This window comes from Macaca fascicularis, chromosome 3 (assembly GCF_037993035.2).
Source record: "Macaca fascicularis isolate 582-1 chromosome 3, T2T-MFA8v1.1".
Classification (NCBI taxonomy): domain Eukaryota; kingdom Metazoa; phylum Chordata; class Mammalia; order Primates; family Cercopithecidae; genus Macaca; species Macaca fascicularis.
In genome coordinates, this window is record NC_088377.1 from 147,279,943 (window position 1) to 147,301,303 (window position 21,361).

Genomic DNA, 21,361 nt, shown 5'->3' on the forward strand with positions numbered 1-21,361 from the left:
AGATAAGGAGATCATCAGTTGGTCTCATGAGGCAGCAGGGCACACTAAAGTGAACTTTCCTTTCCTGAAAAATGTTAGTAAGAAAAAACTGCAAACGAAAATAGCTTTCAGAATGTTTGGGGAAAGGCCCTCTGCTGGGGAGGAACGTGAGGAGTGGGAGAGACGATGCTCGGGCACCATTCTAAATTATCTGCATGAGGAGAAGGAAGGAAACGGCTTGGGTGCACAGGAATTCGCCCCTGACTTTGGAATGCCCCACCTTACTGTTTTCCTTATTAGATTTGTCTTGTTGATGATTTCAGACTGAGGCTAATGTGAATATGAGTTTAGATTCTGTCTGCACAGGCCAAGGGGTCGGTGGAGAAATGTTTGGAAGTGTTTTGGGTTTCAGAGGAAATTCCTTGCAGGATTAAAGAATTTTCTCTGGATAGTCCTCAAAATAGAGGTTAGGGTACAGTTACAGTACAGGAGAGTAAGGAAGGGTGAAATCACCATACTGCAAGTCAAACAAGAATGAGAAAGAAAGTGGGCTTTTCAAAAGAAGTTTGACAATACCTTTGGTCCTTAACCAATGATTTTAAGTCTCATTCTCCCTTTATTTTGAAAGCTCAAGAGTTCTAGTCTGCGGAGTTGTCATTTGGGGGTGAAGGTAGGGGCAGGAGGTACACACAGTTGTCACCCTGAGAAAAGGGGCCACCAAGAGAGGTTGTATGGGACACACAAGAATCACTTGAACCCAGGAGGCGGAGGTTGCAGTGAGGTGAGATTGCGCCACTGCACTCCAGCTTGGGTGACAGAGCGAGACTGTCTCACACACACACAAAAAAAAAAGAAGAGCGAGAGGTTGTAAGAGCTCTATCCCTGGATATTAAAGAAAGTAGCAGACAGCATTAGGCTGGTGGATTTCATCTGGGCAGCACCAGATCACTTATGGGGCTTCTGACTTGGCAGGTCTCAGGTAGGGTCTCCACTTCTTTATTTCAAAAAGCTTCAGAGATGACGTAAATCAACACAATTGTCTGTTGTCACCCCTGCTTCCTTCTCCCCCAGGTCCAAGCCCACTGTTGAGGATCACTGTTGGCTGTATTCTGGACACTTACTGCCTAAAAATGGACTAGTCTGTGAAGGTTCTTCCTGTACTATACACCTGCACCATACATCGAAAATCTTAATTCACCTTTAACAGCTGTGCCCCACAAGAACCTATCACGTCTTCAAAATGGGAGAATTGGGGATTGACTTTTTTCTTTCCACTCATTTAAATGCACTTTGAACCATGTGTAGACTGCAGGCACTTTAGAAAGACACTGAGGTTGAAAAGTCTGTCTTGACTTCCAAGGAAGGGTAAGTCCCTGATTGCAGCCCCAGGGCCCACTCATTGTTAACAGTTTGCGTTTCAAACAATATACTTTGTGAGCAGTTAAATATGATGGATAATATAATTTTAGATTTGTAATTGCTCTTTTTTTTTTTTTTGAGACAGGATCTCACTCTATTGCCTGGGCTGAGTGCAGGGATGAGATCTCAGCTCACTGCAGCCTTGACCTCCTGGCTCAAGTGATCCTCCCACCTCAGTTTCTTCAGTCGCTAGGACTACAGTCACGTGTCACCACACCTGGCTAATTTTTGATTGTTTTGTAGAGACAAGGTCTTGCTATGTTGCCTAGACTGGTCTTGAACTCCCTCCTTGGCCTCTCAGTGTTGGGATTACAGGTGTGAGACACCAATCCCAGCATTTTGGGAGGCAGAGGCGGGTGGATCACCTGAGGTCAGGCGTTCGAGACCAGCCTGACCTACATGGTGAAACCCTGTCTCTAGTAAAAAATACAAAAATTAGCTGGGCATGGTGGTGGGCGCCTGTAATCCCAGCTACTTGGGAAGCTGAGGCAGGAGAATCACTTGAACCCAGGAGGTGGAGGTTGCAGTGAACCGATATTGCACCATTGCACTCCAGCCTGGGTGACAGAGCAAGACTCTGTCTCAGAAAAAAAAAAAAGCTACTTTTATCAATCACTCCTTTGGCAAGTGGCTTTTCCTGTTCCTCAGTTTGCATTCAAAGCCTTCCACGATCTGGCTCCTATGTGATTTTCCAAACTGGCTCCTCATACCTCCTGCAACCCACTCTCATTGCTTCAAGTTGACTGGCTGCCTCACTTGTTTTTTCCTTCAATGCTGTAATAACGGCATAGGATTATATCATTAGAATGATGAATGTATCTTGACTTAACTAATCCCTAATTGCTTAACATTTTTCTATTTCCCTTCTCTGTGTTTTACTTTGCCAGGAAGGGTGTCTAAGGAATCATGCAGTCCAGTGGCTTTCAGCTTTGGCCAGTCACTGGAGTATGGGATTACTCCACACTCCATGGGAAGGGTTGGGATGGGAAGGTGGGAGGGAGGTGGGGGTGTTATAAAACTCTCAATGGAGTTATAACATGCATATAGGAAAAGGCACAAATCACACATGTGCTGCTGGATGCCTATTCACAAACAAAAGCCCCATGTAACCAGCATCTGGATCAGAAATGACATTCCCAGCACCCCAGAAAGGCTGGGGCAAAGGACTTTTAAAAAATTCTCACTTTCAGGCCAGGTGTAGTGGCTCATGCCTGAAAGGTGAATCATTTGTGTTCTGGAGTTTGAGGCCAGCCTGGGCAACATGGGGAAACCCCGTCTCTACTAAAAATACAAAAAAATTAGCTGGGCATGGTGGTGCATGCCTGTAGTTCCAGCCATTTGGGAGGCTGAGGTGGGAGGATTGATTAAGCCTGGGAGGTCTAAGCTGCAGTGAGCTGTGATCTTGCCACTGCACACTAGCCTGGGCAACAGAGTGAGATCCTGTCTCAAAGAAAAAAAAAAAAGTTTCACTTTCGGATTGGTCATTTGATATCTGGATTTCTGGATCTGAGGTAAACCCAGGAATTTGCATTTTTAAGATTCTCCCCAGGGGCCTCCCATTTACCACTAGACTTGAAGACTACTCATCTACCAAGGATTTTCAAAGGGTGCCCCTCAGGTGTTCCCCTGGGGATGTGGGGGTAGAGACAGGGAGGCGTCAGCTCTGCCTTTCCATGGATCAGAATCACCTGAATGTCTTTCTTATACTGGGCCTCCTTCGGTGGATACCAATCCTTCAAACAACCACAATCTTGAAAACCACCTGTATCAGGGCTCAAGGGAAGAAGCAGAACACAAGGATGAATACAGTACAGACATATCTATCAGCATTTACATGAATTTATTTTAGGTATTGACCTTTTGCGATAGTAAGAGCTGGTTAAGCAGCCTCTATAAGGTGGTTGTTTTTGCATCTGACGTGAGTGTGTGAGGTTCACAGGACAGGCAGTTGGGGAGAACAATCAGGAACTCACAGGCCTTAACTGGAACCACATGAAGATGGACTGAAACTCATGTCACTTCTTGTTGCCTTTGACCTCGATGGTACAAATGTCTTGCAGAAGCTGCAGCTCTTCACCATGGAGCTAAATGCACACATATGGCCCAGGAGTCAGAGAAGTTGAAGAAGGATCCAGAAGGTGGAGCAGTTGCAGGCCCGGCTGGCAAATGAGTGACAACGTACGTGTTGGAAAGTGCTGCTGCCCTTCCATCCTTGGAATCTCCCAAGAATTTATTTTGGGGTCCATGCCAATTAGAAACCCACAGGACAGGGAATTCTGGGAAATGTAGTTCACCCTAGTGTAGAACACGTGACAGTCACCACACCACACTCTGACCATCATTCCCATGCTTGGCTGCCACTGGAATCGTGCAGTCTTAGCTTCCCAGGTGGCTCAAACATGTAGTTGAGGCTGAGAAGCACTGGCTGTCAACTGACACATGGATGTGAACCTTGAGACTGCCCCAACCCAGGTCCCAAGAAGATAAATTCTACACTTTTTTCATTGCAAGAGGAGCAAAAAAAGGTCTGGTTATTTTTCCTAAGGTCCTAAAATGTGGCTTTTCTTATTATCCTGCCTTCCTCCTGCCCTGTCTCAGCTAACCCAGCCACAACCTTCTTGTAGTCCTCAACACAGTGGCTGCACCCTGAACAAAGCCCTCCCTTGTTTATCCTCTTGGTACAAAGTGGATTAAGAGCACAGTTGGAAGACCCCAAGATCATCCAAATGCCACCAAGCTCATAGTGAACTGAAGACTCAGAAGTTTTCACTATTAGGCTTATAAATAAAGCATCTCTTCCTCCGTGACACAGACTAATTAAATGATTGTAACACAGCCAAGTGGTCAGTGAACACTTAACCACTGTGATGTGAGCCACAGAGCTGGCGAGAGCCAGTGCTGCAGACTCACAGGTGGCTGAGTTGCTCCTGCTGAGTCTTTCTCAAGGACGGCTGAAGGAGAAGCCATTGGAGGAGATAGGGGTGGTTGCAGAAGTGGGAAAAGAGTTGGGGGCTGAAAAGAGCTCTGGTGCAAGTTGCAGCTCTGCAACTAAGTAGCCGTGGGTGTTTGCACAAGTCACTTAAATGTTCTAAACCTCAATATCAGCACTACCTCCTGCACAGGATAATTGAGAACATCAAATGAGAGAACACACATGAAACAGTCTGGGAGGAAGAAAGTCCAAAAGCACGGACATTCTGTGTTAGTAGTTCTAACTCTGTTATAGATGACACTGGTATAAGGTGAAGGTTATCTAGTTTATAGATGGATTTTTATTTAGATATTTTGCTTTCTTTTTCCTATCTATGATGTGGTTATTTCTTTTTCTTTTTTTTTTTGAGGCCGAGTCTCGCTCTGTCGCCCAGGCTGGAGTGCGGTGGCCGGATCTCTGCTCACTGCAAGCTACGCCTTCCGGGTTTACGCCATTCTCCTGCCTCAGCCTCCGGAGTAGCTGGGACTACAGGCGCCCGCCACCTCGCCCGGCTAGTTTTTTGTATTTTTTAGTAGAGACGGAGTTTCACCGTGTTAGCCAGGATGGTCTCGATATCCTGACCTCGTGATCCGCCCGTCTCGGCCTCCCAAAGTGCTGGGATTACAGGCTCGAGCCACCGCGCCCGGCCGATGTGGTTATTTCTAATGAGGTCTGCTGAAGTGTGAGATTGACACAGGTGATTAAAGTTGGATCTTTGGGATTAACTTTGGGTTTTTATTATTTATCCTCTCCCTCTCCTCTCCATTACAGCAGACAACTGAAGACAGGCTGAACCACCCATTCTACACTCTGGAAATAAGTTTACACAGAAAGAACCCTTCTAAGAAAAAGCAACAGTTACCTCATCTTTCAGAACATCCTTGAGGAGTAAAACTGGGGAAGGAACAGGCAGTGCTGCTCTATGTTTATTGATATGTTCACTATTTATGGGAGTTTTCTCTTTCAGAATTAGATTTTCAGCTTCTTGAGGGCAAGGTCTGAATCCTGATGAGGCTTTTTGTCTGCATTAGTGCCTGGGACAGTGCAGTAGAAAGGATGTGGGGTGTAAGGATCCAGAGTTCTGAGATCTAGTTACAGCTCTGCCCCCACAAAGCCATTTTAATCCTTCTCGGTCTCAGTTTCCTCCTGTGTAAGGTGGGAATTACCCACTGCATGAGAGTATTGTGTAGCACAAATTAGACAATTTGTGGGAAAATACTTCTATGACCCAAAACGTGCTATGCAAGAGGGATAGACTGTGGTAAGAGCTGTTACGTCTCAAGAACTCTATACTGGTTGATTTTCCTGTTGAGGACAGGCAGGCACAGAGCACAGGCGGTCGACCCTGGGCTTCAGATGGGAAAAAACTCAGGAGTGGAGGAGAGGGGAAGGACATCCCTGGCAGCCCCTGGAGTGACCACAGACACTTTCTCACTGCCCATCTTGGAAGATCTCTGCAATATCTCTTTTGCTTCAAGCTGTTTGTCAGTCTGGTCCCTTGTTTGTTTGTTCTTTTCTTTTCTTTCTTTCTTTTGTTTTCTTTATTAAGAGACAGAGTCTCACTCTGTTGCTCAGGCTGGAGTAAAGTGATGAAATCACAGCTCACTGTGGTCCATACTGTGCAGTGTTAGTAGTATAGTGATAAGCATAGCTGCCTTCCATAGCTCATCACAGCCTCAAACTCCTGGGCTCAAGTGACCCTCCCACCTCGGCCTGAATAGTTGGGACTATAGGCATAAGCAACTGCACCCAGCACATTTTAAAATTTATTGTAGAGACAGGATCTCACTATGTTGGCCAGGCTGGTCTTGAATTCCTGGCTTCAAGCAATCCTCTCACCGTGGCCTCCCAAAGTTCTGGGATTACTGGCGTGAGCTACCATACTCAGCCTATTGGTTCATTTTTTAAAATCAGATGTCCACTGAGCACACACTATGTGCCAAGCACTGTGCTAGGAATTGAGAATTGAATGGTAAGCAAAACCAGGTAAGGTCCCTGCCCTCATGGAGTGGAAACTGGCCTGTTTCTTCCCAAACATCTCTGGACTCAGGCTTATGCAATGAGTCCTGCAAGTACCATCCAGTCCTGGGGACAGACGTAAATGTTGTGTTTTAGTGGGATTCCAGATTTAAGCTAAAAAATATCAACAAGTTGAGGCCAGGTCTAACAAGAAAAAAAAGAAAAGGCAAAACTCCCAGCAACCCCTCTTTCGGGTCTTCCTTCCTGTGCCCCCACCTCTGGTTTCCAGTGTCATGCTCTCTATGGTTTTACCCGCTTTTGGAATTCTCACCTAACTCATTCATACTAAGGTGGTTCTTACTCTAGAAGAACTGAATTTAATAGGGAAAAAACCCTTAAAGAAATGATACCCCAGTTGGAAGGATATTAGAGGACATCCTACATCACACCACTAGGGTAGTCACTTCAGACCGGCACTTTCAGGGGCAAGAGGGTTAGAGGACATCGGTGCTGGCAGCAGGGATGAGTTCCCTTAAGCAAACCTCTGTGCTCTTTAAACATCACTCAAGGTAAGGAGGGGAAGGGCAGGGAGCAATATGGCTGCCATCAGGGTCCTTGTTTTTGTTTAGAGGAGGTGAGTCTGCAAAGGCTTATTCCATTACTAAAAGTGGTAACTACATAATTCACTGTGTAAATGAACGTGGAAAAAAATAAAGACCAGGGGAGTCTTCTGTAGCCAGAACCTAGAAAAGCTCCATCCACTGGCCCTCTTTTTAAATTTTTCTCTCATTTCTGACCAAGCTGTCAGATAATCCTACTGGTGAATTTCCAGCTGGAATTTCAATTTCCCTCTTAGTGAGAAAAGTGAGACACATTTTATTATTAGACCCCAATCTCTAAAGTGAATTTCCCAAAAAAATGTTGGTTATGTGAACCCTGAGGAGACTCATTAAAAGAAAAGCTTTGTATTGTAAAATAAAGCATGGGCAGTGAAAACCACACAAAAGAGATGCACTGCGTTGGGAGGGATGGGAAGGTAAGCATCGAGGTAACCACCATGCAGGTGGAGGCACAGAACTTTGCCAAGCACCCCACTCCATGTGTCTGGTCCACTTGTAGCCACCCACCTCCCTCAGTAAGCAGACTCCTGGCTCCACAGTCTTTGTGTCCTTGTGTGTGTTTATGATGTCATCGCCCATGTGTGTATCCTCAGAGGCTGCATGTCAGTCCTCCCATGTTTTGCATGCCTTTTAAACTTATTTTAAGCGACCAATTTCCCCCTCATTATTTTCCTTACAATTTTTCTGTTGAAGACTCTTGCTGTCTAATCTGCAGTTTCTCACTGTCTGGATTTTGCTCTTGATGCATGCCAATATGTCCAAATGCACTCATTTTGATGCAAATAATCACTCATTTAAAAAGACCCTGTTTGCCAGCCATGTTCTTAAGGAGGGCACAACCCACCGTAATCGCTTTCTCATGAGCGTGTGGGCAAAGGGAGCGCTCACAATAGAGGTAATGAGACAGAGAACAACGTGAATGTGATTTATGAAAAAAGAAATATATATATTTCCAATTGGAAGTGACCAGGGAATGCTTCTCTTTAATGCCTTTCAATATAGTTTGCTTTAGTAGGAAACACATTTGGAAAGGGATTTGGCATCATGTTATACTCTAGGGTCCAGTGTTGTATGCATTAGTTTTTATCAAAGATGATTGCATAATAGGACCCTGGATGTAGCAAAAACCTAAGGAATCTAAACCACTAACCAAACTCACCAAATGTAATAAATATAAATCACAGATGAAGGGAAGATTAAATGTGGCTATTTACTTATGCAAGAAATGTAAGCTTTAAGATTTTTTCGTTTTCTAATCTCAGCAGGCAGTCCCATGAACATAATTATTAGTATTTTCAAGGCTTGATCAAATATTGGCTTAATAAAGAACTCATTCACTTAACGGTGATGACCTCCAGGTACCTGTGGTAAAGTCCAGAACCCTAAATTATATGCTCCAGAGCTATGGCACCTACATGATGGACAAAATAAATGAGTAGCGTCATACTAATATATGGGAGATTTTTAACACTTAAAATTAAGTATGTCTGAATTAAATACCTGTTTTGATTTGCAGAGGGGAAAAAAGCTCCCAAAAGATGGATATGATAAAAGGACTCAGAAGTCAAGGCTCCCTTCAAACTCAATAGGCTACTAACACTACCTTCAAAACCATTACAGCATTAGTTGTACAGCCACGAAAGGGGCCAAAAAGACATCAGAGGGGAATAAAAGAAATTAGGTAGAGGGCCTAAATGAGCACATGCTGGTTCTCTATTCTTATTTCTCTCCTTGGTTTTCCTAGGGATTGTATCTTTGGAAAAAAAAAAAATCAGGTTTGTGAGGCCTCCTCTCTGCTCACATTCACTAGAGAGAAGGTAAGGACAAAACGGGATAGGGAGGGAAAAGATAATCACAAGAAGGAAGGAGGCAAATTTCACAGGCAGACTGATATCTTCCTTGGGCTCAGGAGTTTTAAAACTCTGCTTGCAAGATTAGGTTCTTGCTTTTATAGTATAGATGGTAAGAGATTTCCAACTCTGATTTTACAATGCTCTGGGGTTTATGCAATTATTACGATGTGTGCATTAAAAATTCTCAAAGCCAAATTAATTTGAATTATTTTTCACCAAAAAGGCAGACATTTAAAAGCTTCCCCCCCCCCCCCCCCCAGTTATCATCCTAGTCTACCTTTCTGTATTTTTTTTTTTTTTTTTTTGAGACAGGTCTCGCTCTGTCACCCAGACTGGAGTGCAGTGGTGCGATCACAGCTCACTACACCCTCCATCTCCTGGGCTCAAGGAGTGATTCTTCCACCTCAGCCCCCTAAGTAGCTTGGGCTACATGTGTGCATAACCCCGCCTGGCTAATTTTTACATATTTTTGTAGTGATAGAGTCTCACTATATTGCCCAGGCTGGTCTCAAACTCTTGGGATCAAGCAATCCTCCTGCCTCGGCCTCCAAAAGTACTGGGATTACAGGTGTGAGCCACCATGCCTGGCCCTTTTTGAAAGATTTGATATGCCTTGGAATTCACCCTGCCTGAGCCCTGGGACACGGTTGCTTTGTTTCGAGGCTAAGTACTTGTGTTCCCAGCTGGCTGGTGCTCTTCTTCTAGGCCCTCTCTGGATCACTAGGAATTCCACAGTTCTTCCCTAAGCCTTTTTTCCATCCCTGTCCCTCTTCCCAGTCCCTGCTCCAAAACCCCTCATGGACTGCTTTCTTCTTGAGGTTTCCCACCTCAACCTCTAAGAGCTATGGTGGAATGAAATTCCTGGCGAGCAGGCTGGGCTGGCTCCCAGCAGTGATATGTGAAGGGAAAGCAGAACTTCGTAAGGGGAATAAACCTATCAGAGCCTTCCATGCTTCCATCAGCTCACTTCTCCTCCTGGGCTGGGCTCAGTCTAAGCATATTACATGCATAATGATGTTTAATCCTCATACCACCTCTCTGAGAAGCATGATTATACCCATTTTCCACACATGAGAAGATTTACACTCAGTCAGAGCAGGAGCTAGACAAGGCTGGCTGAGCAGTGAACCTTGCTCCCAGTCCGGCTCTGAACCATCACACTCTTCAGTGTGAAGCAGGAGATTTTAGCCTCACGTTTCTGGACACTGGAAGGACTCAAGAGCTTTGGGGTTTGCCCCTTTGGTAGTCCAGTGGAGGACAGATCAGTGGTGACAGGCTCTGGCTCTGTGGTCCCCTGCCATGCCACTCTGCAAGGGGGCCCTTCCCTGCCTATGCCTAGGTCTCCCTGGTGACCACCCAGTTTTTCCTCGAGGGCCTACCACAGAACACAGGCGGGTGTGTGAAGTCTTTACTCTGTACCTCCCTACACTGCCCAGGGTAGAATGTGGTGGTTCTTCCCAGAACTGTGCCATCTGTAGATAGACCAGGGCCTTAGCCTTCCTTCTTAGCAAACGATGTGATCAGTTCATAGGAAACCACTCTGCCGATGACACTCCACATCTGAACACAGGACAGTAAAAAAGGTCCTTGATTTGGGAGGTACGGGGAAGAGAAGGGAGACAGGCACAATTCTGTCTTTACATCTTGAGCCATCCAGCTGAAGGGGGTCTGTGGGCTGGCAGGGGGTGGTAAGGCTTCAAATCCTTTCTTTGAACCATTTAAAAATGTTCTTGCATGCTGCCTCCTTTCCCCATAAACCCATGTAACACATCACCAACTACTACACAGAAAATGTTAAATATATAACAAATATACTAAATCATATAAAAAATATTATTTAGTGGCCTTTTTTCCTAGTTTATTCTTACTTTTCTTACTTTTTTTTTTTTTTTTAAATCCAGGTAGCCAATTTTATCAGCCAGGTTTGGAGTACTGGGCTGATGAATGTTGAAATAGTCATGGGGTTTCATTTATTCATTATGTCTTCCTTCTTCTGTGGGAGTCAGCGCCGAGATGATAAATGCTGGGCTCAGGTCCAGCTCGGGCCACTCACTCCCAAGGTTCATACACAAACAGATCAGCTGGATCAGGGCCCAGCAGGGAGGTGAGGCTTAAACCTCTTCGCCTGAGGAGGAGCCAATAAAAAGACTAGCAGCTTGGATAGTGAATAAGCGCGAGTGCACGCGTGTGCGTGTGTGTGCGTGTGTGTGTGTGTGTGTCAGAGTGACCTATCCCAGGTGGATGCTGGGAGTGGTGGCAGGAAGTGGGGTGTGATCAGAGAGACAGGAAAAGGCTCAGAGAAATGTGTGATAGCTCAGATGGGTCTCAAACCACAAGGCTCTGTCTACACATCCAGCACGATCCCTTCTGGAACACAGGGAGTTAAAGATGAATCAACTCTTGAAACTGAAACCAATTATCCATGGCAATTTATTAAATAACTAAGGTTTCTAGGCCTTATTAAAATAAATGTTTAGTGTATTTTCTTATTCTCTGACGTTCAGTTCTTCACTTGTCAGCACCTGCTGGCAGCAGCTGGAGTAATCTTACCAATTTTGCCGTATGTGCAAATCAATTTGATTCCCCCCCTCCCCAAGATAGAAATCAGTAAAGTGATTAAGTTACAATTAAGGCATGTCATTGAAAGCCCAGATAACAAGAAAAGGCTGAGGAGGAATCGGCCAGAGGTCACCAGTGATTTCCTTCCACCCCGGTTAAATGATTTCTCCCCCTCATTCTCTTGCCTGCTCTACTGCATGTGACACTGTGGATGAATCAACAAGCCTCGTCCTATTTCTGGGAAGTCTCTCCTTTTTCTGGCTTCCATCATGCTTTCTATATGCCAAGTTCTCCTCTTGTCACTCATACGGGCCCCCTAACTGTTAATCTGTCTGTCCATCCATCCATCCAATAGATGTTTAATGACCCAGTGTGCCATGCACTGGGAAAAATGACAAACGATATTTATGTCTGGTTTCACAGTTAAAAATGCCTTTCCATATATTATTTAATTAAATTCCTGCTACAACCATTTGAGGGGGCTGTTAGGATCCCCATTATTTTATATATGAGGAAGCAGGCTCTGAGAGGATGTGCAATTTATTTAAAACAGCACAGCCAGCAGGTGGCAGGGTCTAGACATGAATTCAGGTTTTCATCCCATTAAGAATTCATAATGGTACTCTCCTATATACTGGTGAGGTATAATTTCTCAACAAGCTTCACTGTTCCTAATGAAATGTCACGCTCCAGCTATTTACTGAGACTATGCTAGGCTCCGAGAGATGCAAAGACTGAGTCCCCACCCTCACAGAGCTTGTGGCTGAGTTGGGAAGGCAGACGTTAAACATATATGTTCACACAAGAAATACTTGTTTTCAACATATGAGGGAGAGCTAATCTAGTTGTGAAAATTAGGGGAGTCTTCCAGAAGGAAGTAATCATTAAGATGCAGTCTGAAGGATGAGTCGGAGTTAGCTTTGGAAAGAGAGGATGAAAGAAAATCACATGTACAGAGGGAAAAGCATGTATGTGCAAAGGCCCTGTGGCAGAAAGACCCAATGTGCTGAAATTTTGAAGGCCAGCTTGACTGGAATATAGACAATGAAAGGTAGCCTGGCACAGGATGTGGCCCAGACCACACAAGACTTTGTAGCCATGATAATGATTTCTACTTTTAGTTTAAGAGCAATGGGAAGCCACAAGTCAAGAGAATGACATGATGAACTTTGATTTTGATTCTGACTTCTGTGTGCAGAATGAATTGTAGAGGAGCAAGAGTGGAAGCAGGAGCAGCTGGAAGGCTTTTGCAGTTGTCCAGGTGGGAACTGATGGTAGCTTAGACCAGTGTTGTGGTGGTGAAAATGAAGAGAAGAACCCCACAGGTACCCCCTGCTCTGCTCAAGCCCATTTTCTTACTAGATCCTGACACCAGAGTGTGCTCACGAATTTGCAGTGAATGGAAGCTTGTCCACACTTCAGGGCTCTGCTGGAGTCTCCTCTTCCAGGAAGCCTTCTCCAGACAATGCCAGTCCTCTGAGATCTTTCAGAAGTCGTACGCCTCTTCTGCGCTTCCCATTCTCACACCTGATGCTTCTCTATGGCTTGGCTGCTCTCTGGTCCACTCCCGGAGATGCCTTCATTTCTCTTGTTGTCTTGCTTTCTCCCTTTGGAAAGTAAATGCTTTGTTGGCATTTGCTGAATGGTATCAACACGGCTCCTTTGGAAATTATATTTGTAAATGATTACTCATGCCAATTGCCATGTTTCCCCCTAAATTAAACACTGGTTGCTTAAATGTGTCTTCATGATTCTGTTCTACCAAAATGTATGTCCCAATTTTTCCATTACTTCCTCTAAACTCTTTTCCATATTTCTCCTAGTAGAAAGCAGTTTCAGGGGGAATGGAGTGGGGGTGGGGTGGGGCCAGGAGTGCAATTACACAAGGGCTGTCTGACCAGAATTCCTATACCTTTTTAATGGGGTATTTGATTAATCCTTTTCATGGGCACCATTATTCATGCCTTGATAGAATCTCATTTTATAGCTCTTAATACATGGACTCAATTTATCCACATCACATTGTATTCTAATACTTGTCACCCAAGTTATTAGCTATCTCCTTTTCAGTGTAAAATCATCAGTAAGTTTGATTAGCTTATTCCCTGGGGATGATAGGGGAGATAAGAACAGACACAGTACAATATAACACCAATGGCTCTGCATTCTCAAAAGAAGACTGCTACATGGAATCCATTTATGGAGCCAGGGTGGCCAAAACAAACATCCGCCCCATGGGAGGGACTCTGTGCAACCCAGGAGCGGTAGCCACGAAGGGCTGACTGCTGTCATTACTGGCAGGACTGAGCTATCATCCTAAGTGGGATTTTAATAAAAAATGGTGGGGTTCCTCCACCTCCTGCTTAACACCCCCTCCCAATGCCTTTCCTGAGAATCACAGCCCAGCAGCTTCTCTTTATTCCTTGACATCCCTTCTGCCTTCAATCCCTGTTCTTTTCCTACTGGGCACCTGGCAGGGCGGACAACCTAGAAGGAGATGCACAGTGCTGTGTACTGCTCTTTCTCCAGCACAGGCTTGGGTCTAAGCCTCGAGCTCTGTCTTTCTCTTCTCTGGAACCAAATCTGAGCCTTGGGACTCACAGGTGGCTTTGCTTTTGTAAGCAAAGTCACTCCTTAGCTTGAAAGAGAGAAGGGGCCTGCACAACCCCTATTGGATGGTAGGCTCCAAGCCCATGGAGAGTTTCTAATGCCCCTTCCTCTACGCAACCATCTTTCTTGAGCCCAATCAGGCTGCACCCCTAGGCCCCAATGGCTGCAGCCCTCCTCATCTTTACACCAAAGGCCCTGTCAATGATTCTTGTGCTTTTCTGAGCCTGGCAAGAGTGTCACTGTGGTGACATTCTTCCCTTCCAAAGGTGGAGCCCAATTCCCTTCCTGTAGTGTGTGGGCTGGACTTAGAGACTGATTTCTAATGAACAGAATAGAGTGGATGTAACAGCATGTCCCTTCTGAGACTAGGCCATAAAAGGCATTCTGACTTTCTCCCTCCCTCTGTTGGGTTGTTGGCTCTCAGGGAAGTCAACTGCTATGCTGTGAGCAGGGCTGTGGAGAGGCCTAAGGTACTGAGCACCAGGAACTGAGGCCTCCAGTCAACAGCCATGTGAGGGAGTCATCTTAGGAGTGGGCCCTCCAACTCCAGTTAAGCCTTCAGATGAAAGCTTGACTGCAGCCTCATGAGAGACTCAGCAGAACCACACAGCTGAGCCACTCCCAGATCCCTGGCCCACGGAAACTGTGCAAGACAACACAGATTTGTTCTAAGCTGCTAACGTTGGAGTCATTTGTTATGCAGCAACAGGTTATTAACACACTCTTCCTACTTTAGGGTAAGGCGCTCATCTTCTTCTCCCCTTCAATTCCCTTCTTAGGTTCTATTTTCATCTCTTCTCTCTTGGGATGTCTGGTATCCCTGTTGCTCCCTCCACTGACCCGTCCCTCTGTGTCCACTCAGTCATCACGGTCTCAAGGACTCTTTCCCAAGAAGGGGGAATGGAGGAGACAGGAGCTCCCCAAGACCTGGGTTTGCAATTCCATTCTTGCCTGCCATCCAGAATGACATCTGGCATTAGGAGAATGACTTTTTGCAGATGGCAGTCTTCCTCAGGCCATGAGGCTACCTCTTGTTTCTAAACCCGTGGGCGTAATAACTTCAGCCAGGCCCACAGCCAGCATGAGAAGACTTTGCAAACATCGTGTTCCCCTTTGTATCATATGCTCATCTCCTGTGCCCTTTTTGCTCATCTGCAATTTCTGCAAAAGGTCATGTCTCGTTTCAGCTTTGCCGTTAAGTGTATTTGACTCTAGGTGGGAATCTCAAAACTGGATGAAGATGCAATCTGGCTTAAATGCTGCAAGGTGGGCCACTATACTTCACCCCAACCAGCTGTGTCCTGCTAGCATAGACACCCATGTAGGAGGTGGCAATCTGATAGTCACTTCTTTCATAATTATACTTGGGGCAAAATGTTTGCTTTTTTTGAGACGGAATCTCGCTCTGTCACCCAGATTGGAATGCAATGGCACCTTCTCGGTTCATTGCAACCTCCACCTCCCGGGTTCAAGTGATTCTCCTGCCCTAGCCACCCGAGGAGCTGGGATTACAGGCGCCCGCCACCATGCCCGGCTAATTTTTACATTTTCAGTAGAGATGGGTTTTCACCATGTTGGCCAGGCTGGTCTTGAACTCGTGACCTCAGGTGATCCACCCGCCTTGGCCTTCCAAATTGCTGAGATTACAGGCATGAGCCATGGTGCCTGGCCTTAGTTTTTAACTAAAAACAAAAAAATCCAGGTAGCTTTTCCATCTGGTCAAATCTTAGTAATTTTTACAAAATTAATTTCAGTTTAATGGAGCAAAGTCAGACATAGATAGATGTCAATTTTCTAGAATGCTTGGCAAAGATTAAAAAAACCACACACACACACACACACACACACACACACACACACACACACACACACACAATGGAGCTAAGCAGTGGAGTGGACCCCAAAGCAGTGGTTCTCAAAGTATAGTCCTAGGGCCAACAGCAACAGCATCATCTGGGGACCTGCTAGGAATGCACATTCTGGGGCCCCAACCCAGAGCTACTGAATCAGAAACTTGGGGTGGGGGAGCTGCAATTGATTTTAACAAGCCATCTAGGGGATTCTGACACATGACTACAAGTTGTGTATCACTGACTTATAGGATTAAACATCTAAATCATTCATTCAGCCATAAGCTATTGATTGAATACCCACTGTTTGTCAGACATGGGGCAATGTGGAGGAATGATAGGGAATGTCTTCCTCAAGGAGTTCACAATACTCCCTTCCCTTGCTTTATTACAAAGCTTGAAAAGAATGTAGGAATCTGAAGACATAATCCAAGGAATGGAAATTATTCTTTATATGTAACTTTTCAATGGACAGGAGGCACATCAAATTTTTTTTTTTTTTTTTTCCAGGAACGATCATACTCTCAAAATAGTAACCTTTCTAAAGTAAGTAAATGTGTGGGTTTAATATATTATGTACAGCTGGCTCAGGCTTTTAGACTTAAAAAAAAAAAAAGATTATGAGATTCCACCATGAATGAAATGCAGGATTATTTCAAAGATTCACTTAGGTATCTGTCTATCTTAATGAACAAACTATTCAGTGTTACCATCTTCCTTGAAGTAGGAGTTCTTGCCACCTTCTCTTAAAATAAGTCTAGGCCGGGCGTGATGGCTCACACCTGTAATCCCAGCACTTTGGGAGGCTGAGGCAGGTGATCACTTGAGGTTAGGAGTTCGAGACCAGCCTGGCCAATATGGTGAAACTGCATCTCTACTAAAAATACAAAAATTAGCCAGGCATGGTGGTGCATGCCTGTAATCCCAGCTACTCAGGAGGGTGAGGCATAAGAATTGCTTAAACTCAGGAAGTGGATGTTGCAGTGAGCAGAGGTGGTACCACTGCGCTCCAGCCTGGGTCAGAACAAAACAAAACAAAACAAAAAAACCCGAAATAAGTCATAACAGCTCATATGTATTGTGTGCTGGGCTTGGAATATTTCTGTATTCATTATCTCATTTGATCCTTCCCTGATCCTACAAAGTAGATGCTGATCCTACAAAGCAGATGTAGCAAACACATACAGTCTGTAGATGAACAGAGTCTGAAAGAGGCAGAAACAGGAACCCAGACTCATCTCTTAACCCCAGGCAAATGATCCTCCTGTGCTGTCTCTCATCCCCTTTGGGTCATTTTGCTGCTCATTAAACTACTGATTAATTGGGAAAACATAAAAGGAAATACTACTCTCCCCTAAAAGGTTTCTAGTATGAAATCCCTGGCTAAAGCTTAAACTGCGGGACTTATTTTGAAATTTTAAAGTTCATGCTAGATTTCTCCTTCAATACCATAGATAATGAAGAGCTGGCTATAAACTTCTTATGGTCACCAGCATTAGCAGCCTGTGTAAGAGTCTGATCCATGCTCAACAGATCCTGCTTGGAGAAGATGCTCCACATTTTCTCCTTTCTCAGGGTGTCTCAAAGATGCTCATGGACTCACTGTAATACTATCAGAGTAGATGACTTTCCTGTATTTGGGATGAACTTGAACTGATGCAGTCAAGCCTGGGCCCTTGTGACCAAGGATATCTAGTTAAATCTGACAGCTGTGGGGATGAAGAATGTGACCTATGGCCACAGAAGAAATCAAAACTATCTGGCCCAGACCAGAAACACACTCAACCCTTTGGCATAGGCAGGAGGTGTGCCCAGGGGCTGAGCTTATTTGCCACACAGGCTTATCCTTCATTTACAAAGGAATCACAGGTCAACCATGTTTTGGCAACTAGATCAGGAGCCCTCTTCTACCTATTGCATTGTTGGGCATAACCTGGCGGCTTTATTTATATGTAAGCAACAAATTCAGAGTCCACATGGGCTGCGTAAAAAACCCTGAATGCATCTCTCAAGCCACTTACAGTGCATGCAACTCGAAGGAAACTGAAATGTATGCACCTTTCCCACTGACTTTCTGTAATCAAGTCTTTTTAGAACAAAAAGTTCAACTTCCATCTGTTTTTAAGTCAGGGATGCTTGTTGGCTTGTGCTGAGACATTGATTTGATTAGTAGCATTCTGTGGAACTACAGACATGAGATGTTGAGCTCACAAATGTATGATTCATTTCAGGATTTTGAAATGAGAAATGCACCTATCAATGACACAGAAGCCGGGAGATTCTGAGAAAGCATTTCATGCATATAAATGGAACAGGCGATGAAAAAATATGCTTATGGTTACAATTCCGAAGCCAGGGACCACCCCACTGTGCTCTCCACCCTCGAGAAGTGACGGCTCCACGGGAAACCGCTGGGATTAGATGATCCTGCGTTTGGACACCCATATGCTGCCTCATTTATCTACCTGTGACAGGGACAGTGCTGGAAGAGAATCAAAAGATGACAAATTGCTTCTGGTTTTAAAGGAGCTGTTCAGGCTGGATGTACACCCAGGGGGAACCAGCTTCCGTGCCAGGAGCCATCACTTCATCCCATTCTAAGGCCACATTTTGGCAAACACCAACCAGCAGATGACTGCTGTCTCCTTTCACCAGTGGATTCAAAGACGCTTGCTCTGAAAGCCTGAAATTCAGTCTTTCTGAAGACGTGTGCAGCAGAGAGCAAATCTGCCCACACACTGCAGTGAGGCAGGACGGCGGGCAGGAAGCAAGGGTTCCAGATGACAGGGATTTTTCCCGCGTTGAGGCAGACAGATAACAGGGGAATGATTTTGCAGGGGAATGACTCCAGAGTAGAGAAAGTATAGTGTCAGTAAATGACCCTAGAAAAGACTGATACAAGTGAGATAAGTGGACAACAATTTCCAGGACACTGGCCACTGGAATCTGCTTCTGGGGACACAGAAGCCCCCAAGATTCTAGCTTTCCTGGGGTTAGGAGGGAGGCCCACTGGGAGTTTCAAGAGGGTCCACCTGAGCAAAACCTAGCCCTACATAAGCCCCTATACTCGCCAGCCAGTGGTCCAGCCAAGGCCATGTATCCATCCAGCTACGAGCCTTGCTGCTTCTCTCCCGCCATGCGTCCTCTCTGGGAATGACTATGTAATTCAAGGTTAACCCACTCAGTCCTCTGGAGGCGAGCTTTCCTCAGCCAGTCCAGCTTGTGTTTCTTCTCTGCCATGTGCTGAAATTCACAAGGCCAGAGAAGTGCCTCACTGTGTTTAAGTGTATAGATGCCTTGTGTTCTCCCACACATTGCAGTCCTATTTACTTATTTTATCCTCTTGACAACCTCTGAGACAGGTACTATTATTACCCCCTTTTTGAGGTTGATGAAATTGAGGCACAGAGAGATGAGGATTGGCTGAAGGTCATACAGCCAGTGAATAGCAGAGCTAAGGTCAAGCCCAGATAGCTCTTTTCTGGGGTCTGACTCTTTCAGAACCTCTCTGCTGTCTCTCCGATAGAAAGCTCCTTGAAACCCAGGGGCTGCAGCCCATGTGGCCAATGGCTTGCTCAGGCCTTCCTCCTTCTCCAGTCCACCCCTCTGGAACTCGGTTGGTACTCAGGGCTGGAGTGCAGAGCCTGCAGCAGGAGAAGACAGGCTCATCTCCAAGCCCCTTATCTGTTTCTAAATTCAAGCCAGATGTCCAAACGTTCGTTTTATGCTTGTTTGTTTTGAACATTCCATCGTGATGCCCAAGGCCGCCTCGGAGATGGTCTCTCTGTTCTCCTTAGTGAGCATCTGACCCCCTCTCCTCACACCTCTTGTCTCTGGAAACACTCTTCCTGCCACCAACTGATGTTCCCTGCCTAACCTCATTACACATTTCAGCTAAAAATGCCTATTTTCCATGTGGCAGTGAGGTATAATTATAGCACAATTTACATGCCAAGGCATTTTCAAATTTATCATTTCTAATAATAACCTTGGTGTATAACCACCATACCCATTCCATAGATGGGCAAACAGAGGTAGGAAGTCATAGCAAGGTTGCAAGGGCATCCCAAATTGCCAGGTCACTTGAGCCACTTGCATACAATTCTCTCTCCAGATCGCTTTCTCTCAACTTTCTGTTCAACAAATTTATCTGTGGCCTGGGAATGAGAAACGTTAACAGGATCAAGTTGTATCTGTGCCTGTACTCCAGCTCTCAGAATACTAATAAGCGACTCTAAGCTTTGGTGGCAAGGACATCAATGCTTAGTTTTCAGCCAAAACCCATCATGAGTAGGTTTACATGCATGAAACACGTACTTGGAGTTTTGGGTTTGCAAGTTCTCTTATTACCTATTGCAACTAATCAGAATGCTGAAGGGATTTATTCCCAGTGTCTGCTGACATGACCATAACTTTTGTTCTGATAGAATCTTTTGGCCAAGAAATGAAAGAGTAGACCAGAACCTACAAGAAGACGAGTAATCTTCCTTCAGAGTCAAAATTGTAAGACTAGTTTTCAAATACTTATTGCAGAAAGCTTGGGTCCTGTGTAAGGAAGATACGAGACAGCTAGAGGATGTATTCGTTGTATGTAAATCTAGAATTAGAAACTGTAAATGCTGGAAGTTTCATGAAAGTAAAATTGCCTCCTGTACTGGGTGCATTGTTTTGCTGCTCTGTGAGCTTTTTTCCCCTCTGGGGTCTCTGTCTGTGAAAATGCAGTTGTGGGGAGTCAGGAATCCTGACTTCTAGTCCCAGTTCCGCCCCTATCACTTGCGTGGCCTCAGGCAAATCACTGAATTTCTTTGAACTTCCAGATCTGTGAAACCAGTATCTGCCAGTGTACCTTACTGAGTTGTTATGAAAATCAAAATGAGTGAGCTACAAGACTGCTTTGGAAACAGCAAGATGCTGTAGAAATGGAAGATATTTCTACAGGCAAATGATCAAGCTCAAAAGGCGGTTGTGAGAACAGAAGCCTCTCAACTGTTTTCAGAGGAATCATCTTCCAGAGACATTGTTGAGAAGTGGCTTTTGGGAGTGTGACCATGGAAGCGTGACCATGCCAGTCTACCTCATGGTATTCAAAAACAGGTGACAGCACACTATTTTGTGTGTTTCCTGTCTCGTGTTCGTGCTTGACTCTCTTATCCCACCACTCAGGCAATGCTTGACACATAGGGGGTACTCAGAAACGTGAGACAAATTAAAGAATACCAGCCTGAGTATTTTAGTTCCTTGGGCACAGGAAGTTTGTTGGTGGGAAGGAATGGGGGGCAAAGATGGAAAATTTCTGGAAGACTGAGTGTAGGGTGACCCGCTGACTCAGGCCCAAGGGATTTCCCAGGACAAGATGGTCATTCTACCTGGATGTCCTATATGAATATCCACTTTGCTTCCTCCCAGCCAGCAGGGAATACAGTATCTGAAGAGAAGAAGACTGGTAGAAGGCATATGTGTCTCTGAGTTCCTGAAGAGTGGATCCCTAGGGATTTATAGCCTGGGCATTTTCTTTAACCTTTTTGTCTCCTTAGTTTCAAT

The 21,361-nt window shown here is 45.0% G+C and overlaps 1 protein-coding gene across 19 annotated transcripts in view; it reads right to left on the reverse strand.

Annotated features, from left to right (window-relative positions):
• The window catches only part of ATXN7L1 (ataxin 7 like 1), a 269,394-nt gene that overhangs the window by 139,501 nt on the left and 108,532 nt on the right, over positions 1 to 21,361 (reverse strand). For 2 of the 19 annotated variants that reach the window (XM_074035776.1, XM_005550468.5), the window contains one exon: positions 10,638 to 12,967. The exons of the other annotated variants lie outside the window; for them this stretch is intronic. In XM_074035776.1, the coding sequence (XP_073891877.1) occupies positions 12,882 to 12,967 (86 nt within the window). In that variant the 3' untranslated portion in view covers positions 10,638 to 12,881. Of the gene's footprint in view, positions 1 to 10,637; positions 12,968 to 21,361 lie in introns of those variants that run through there. 19 annotated transcript variants of the gene reach the window in all.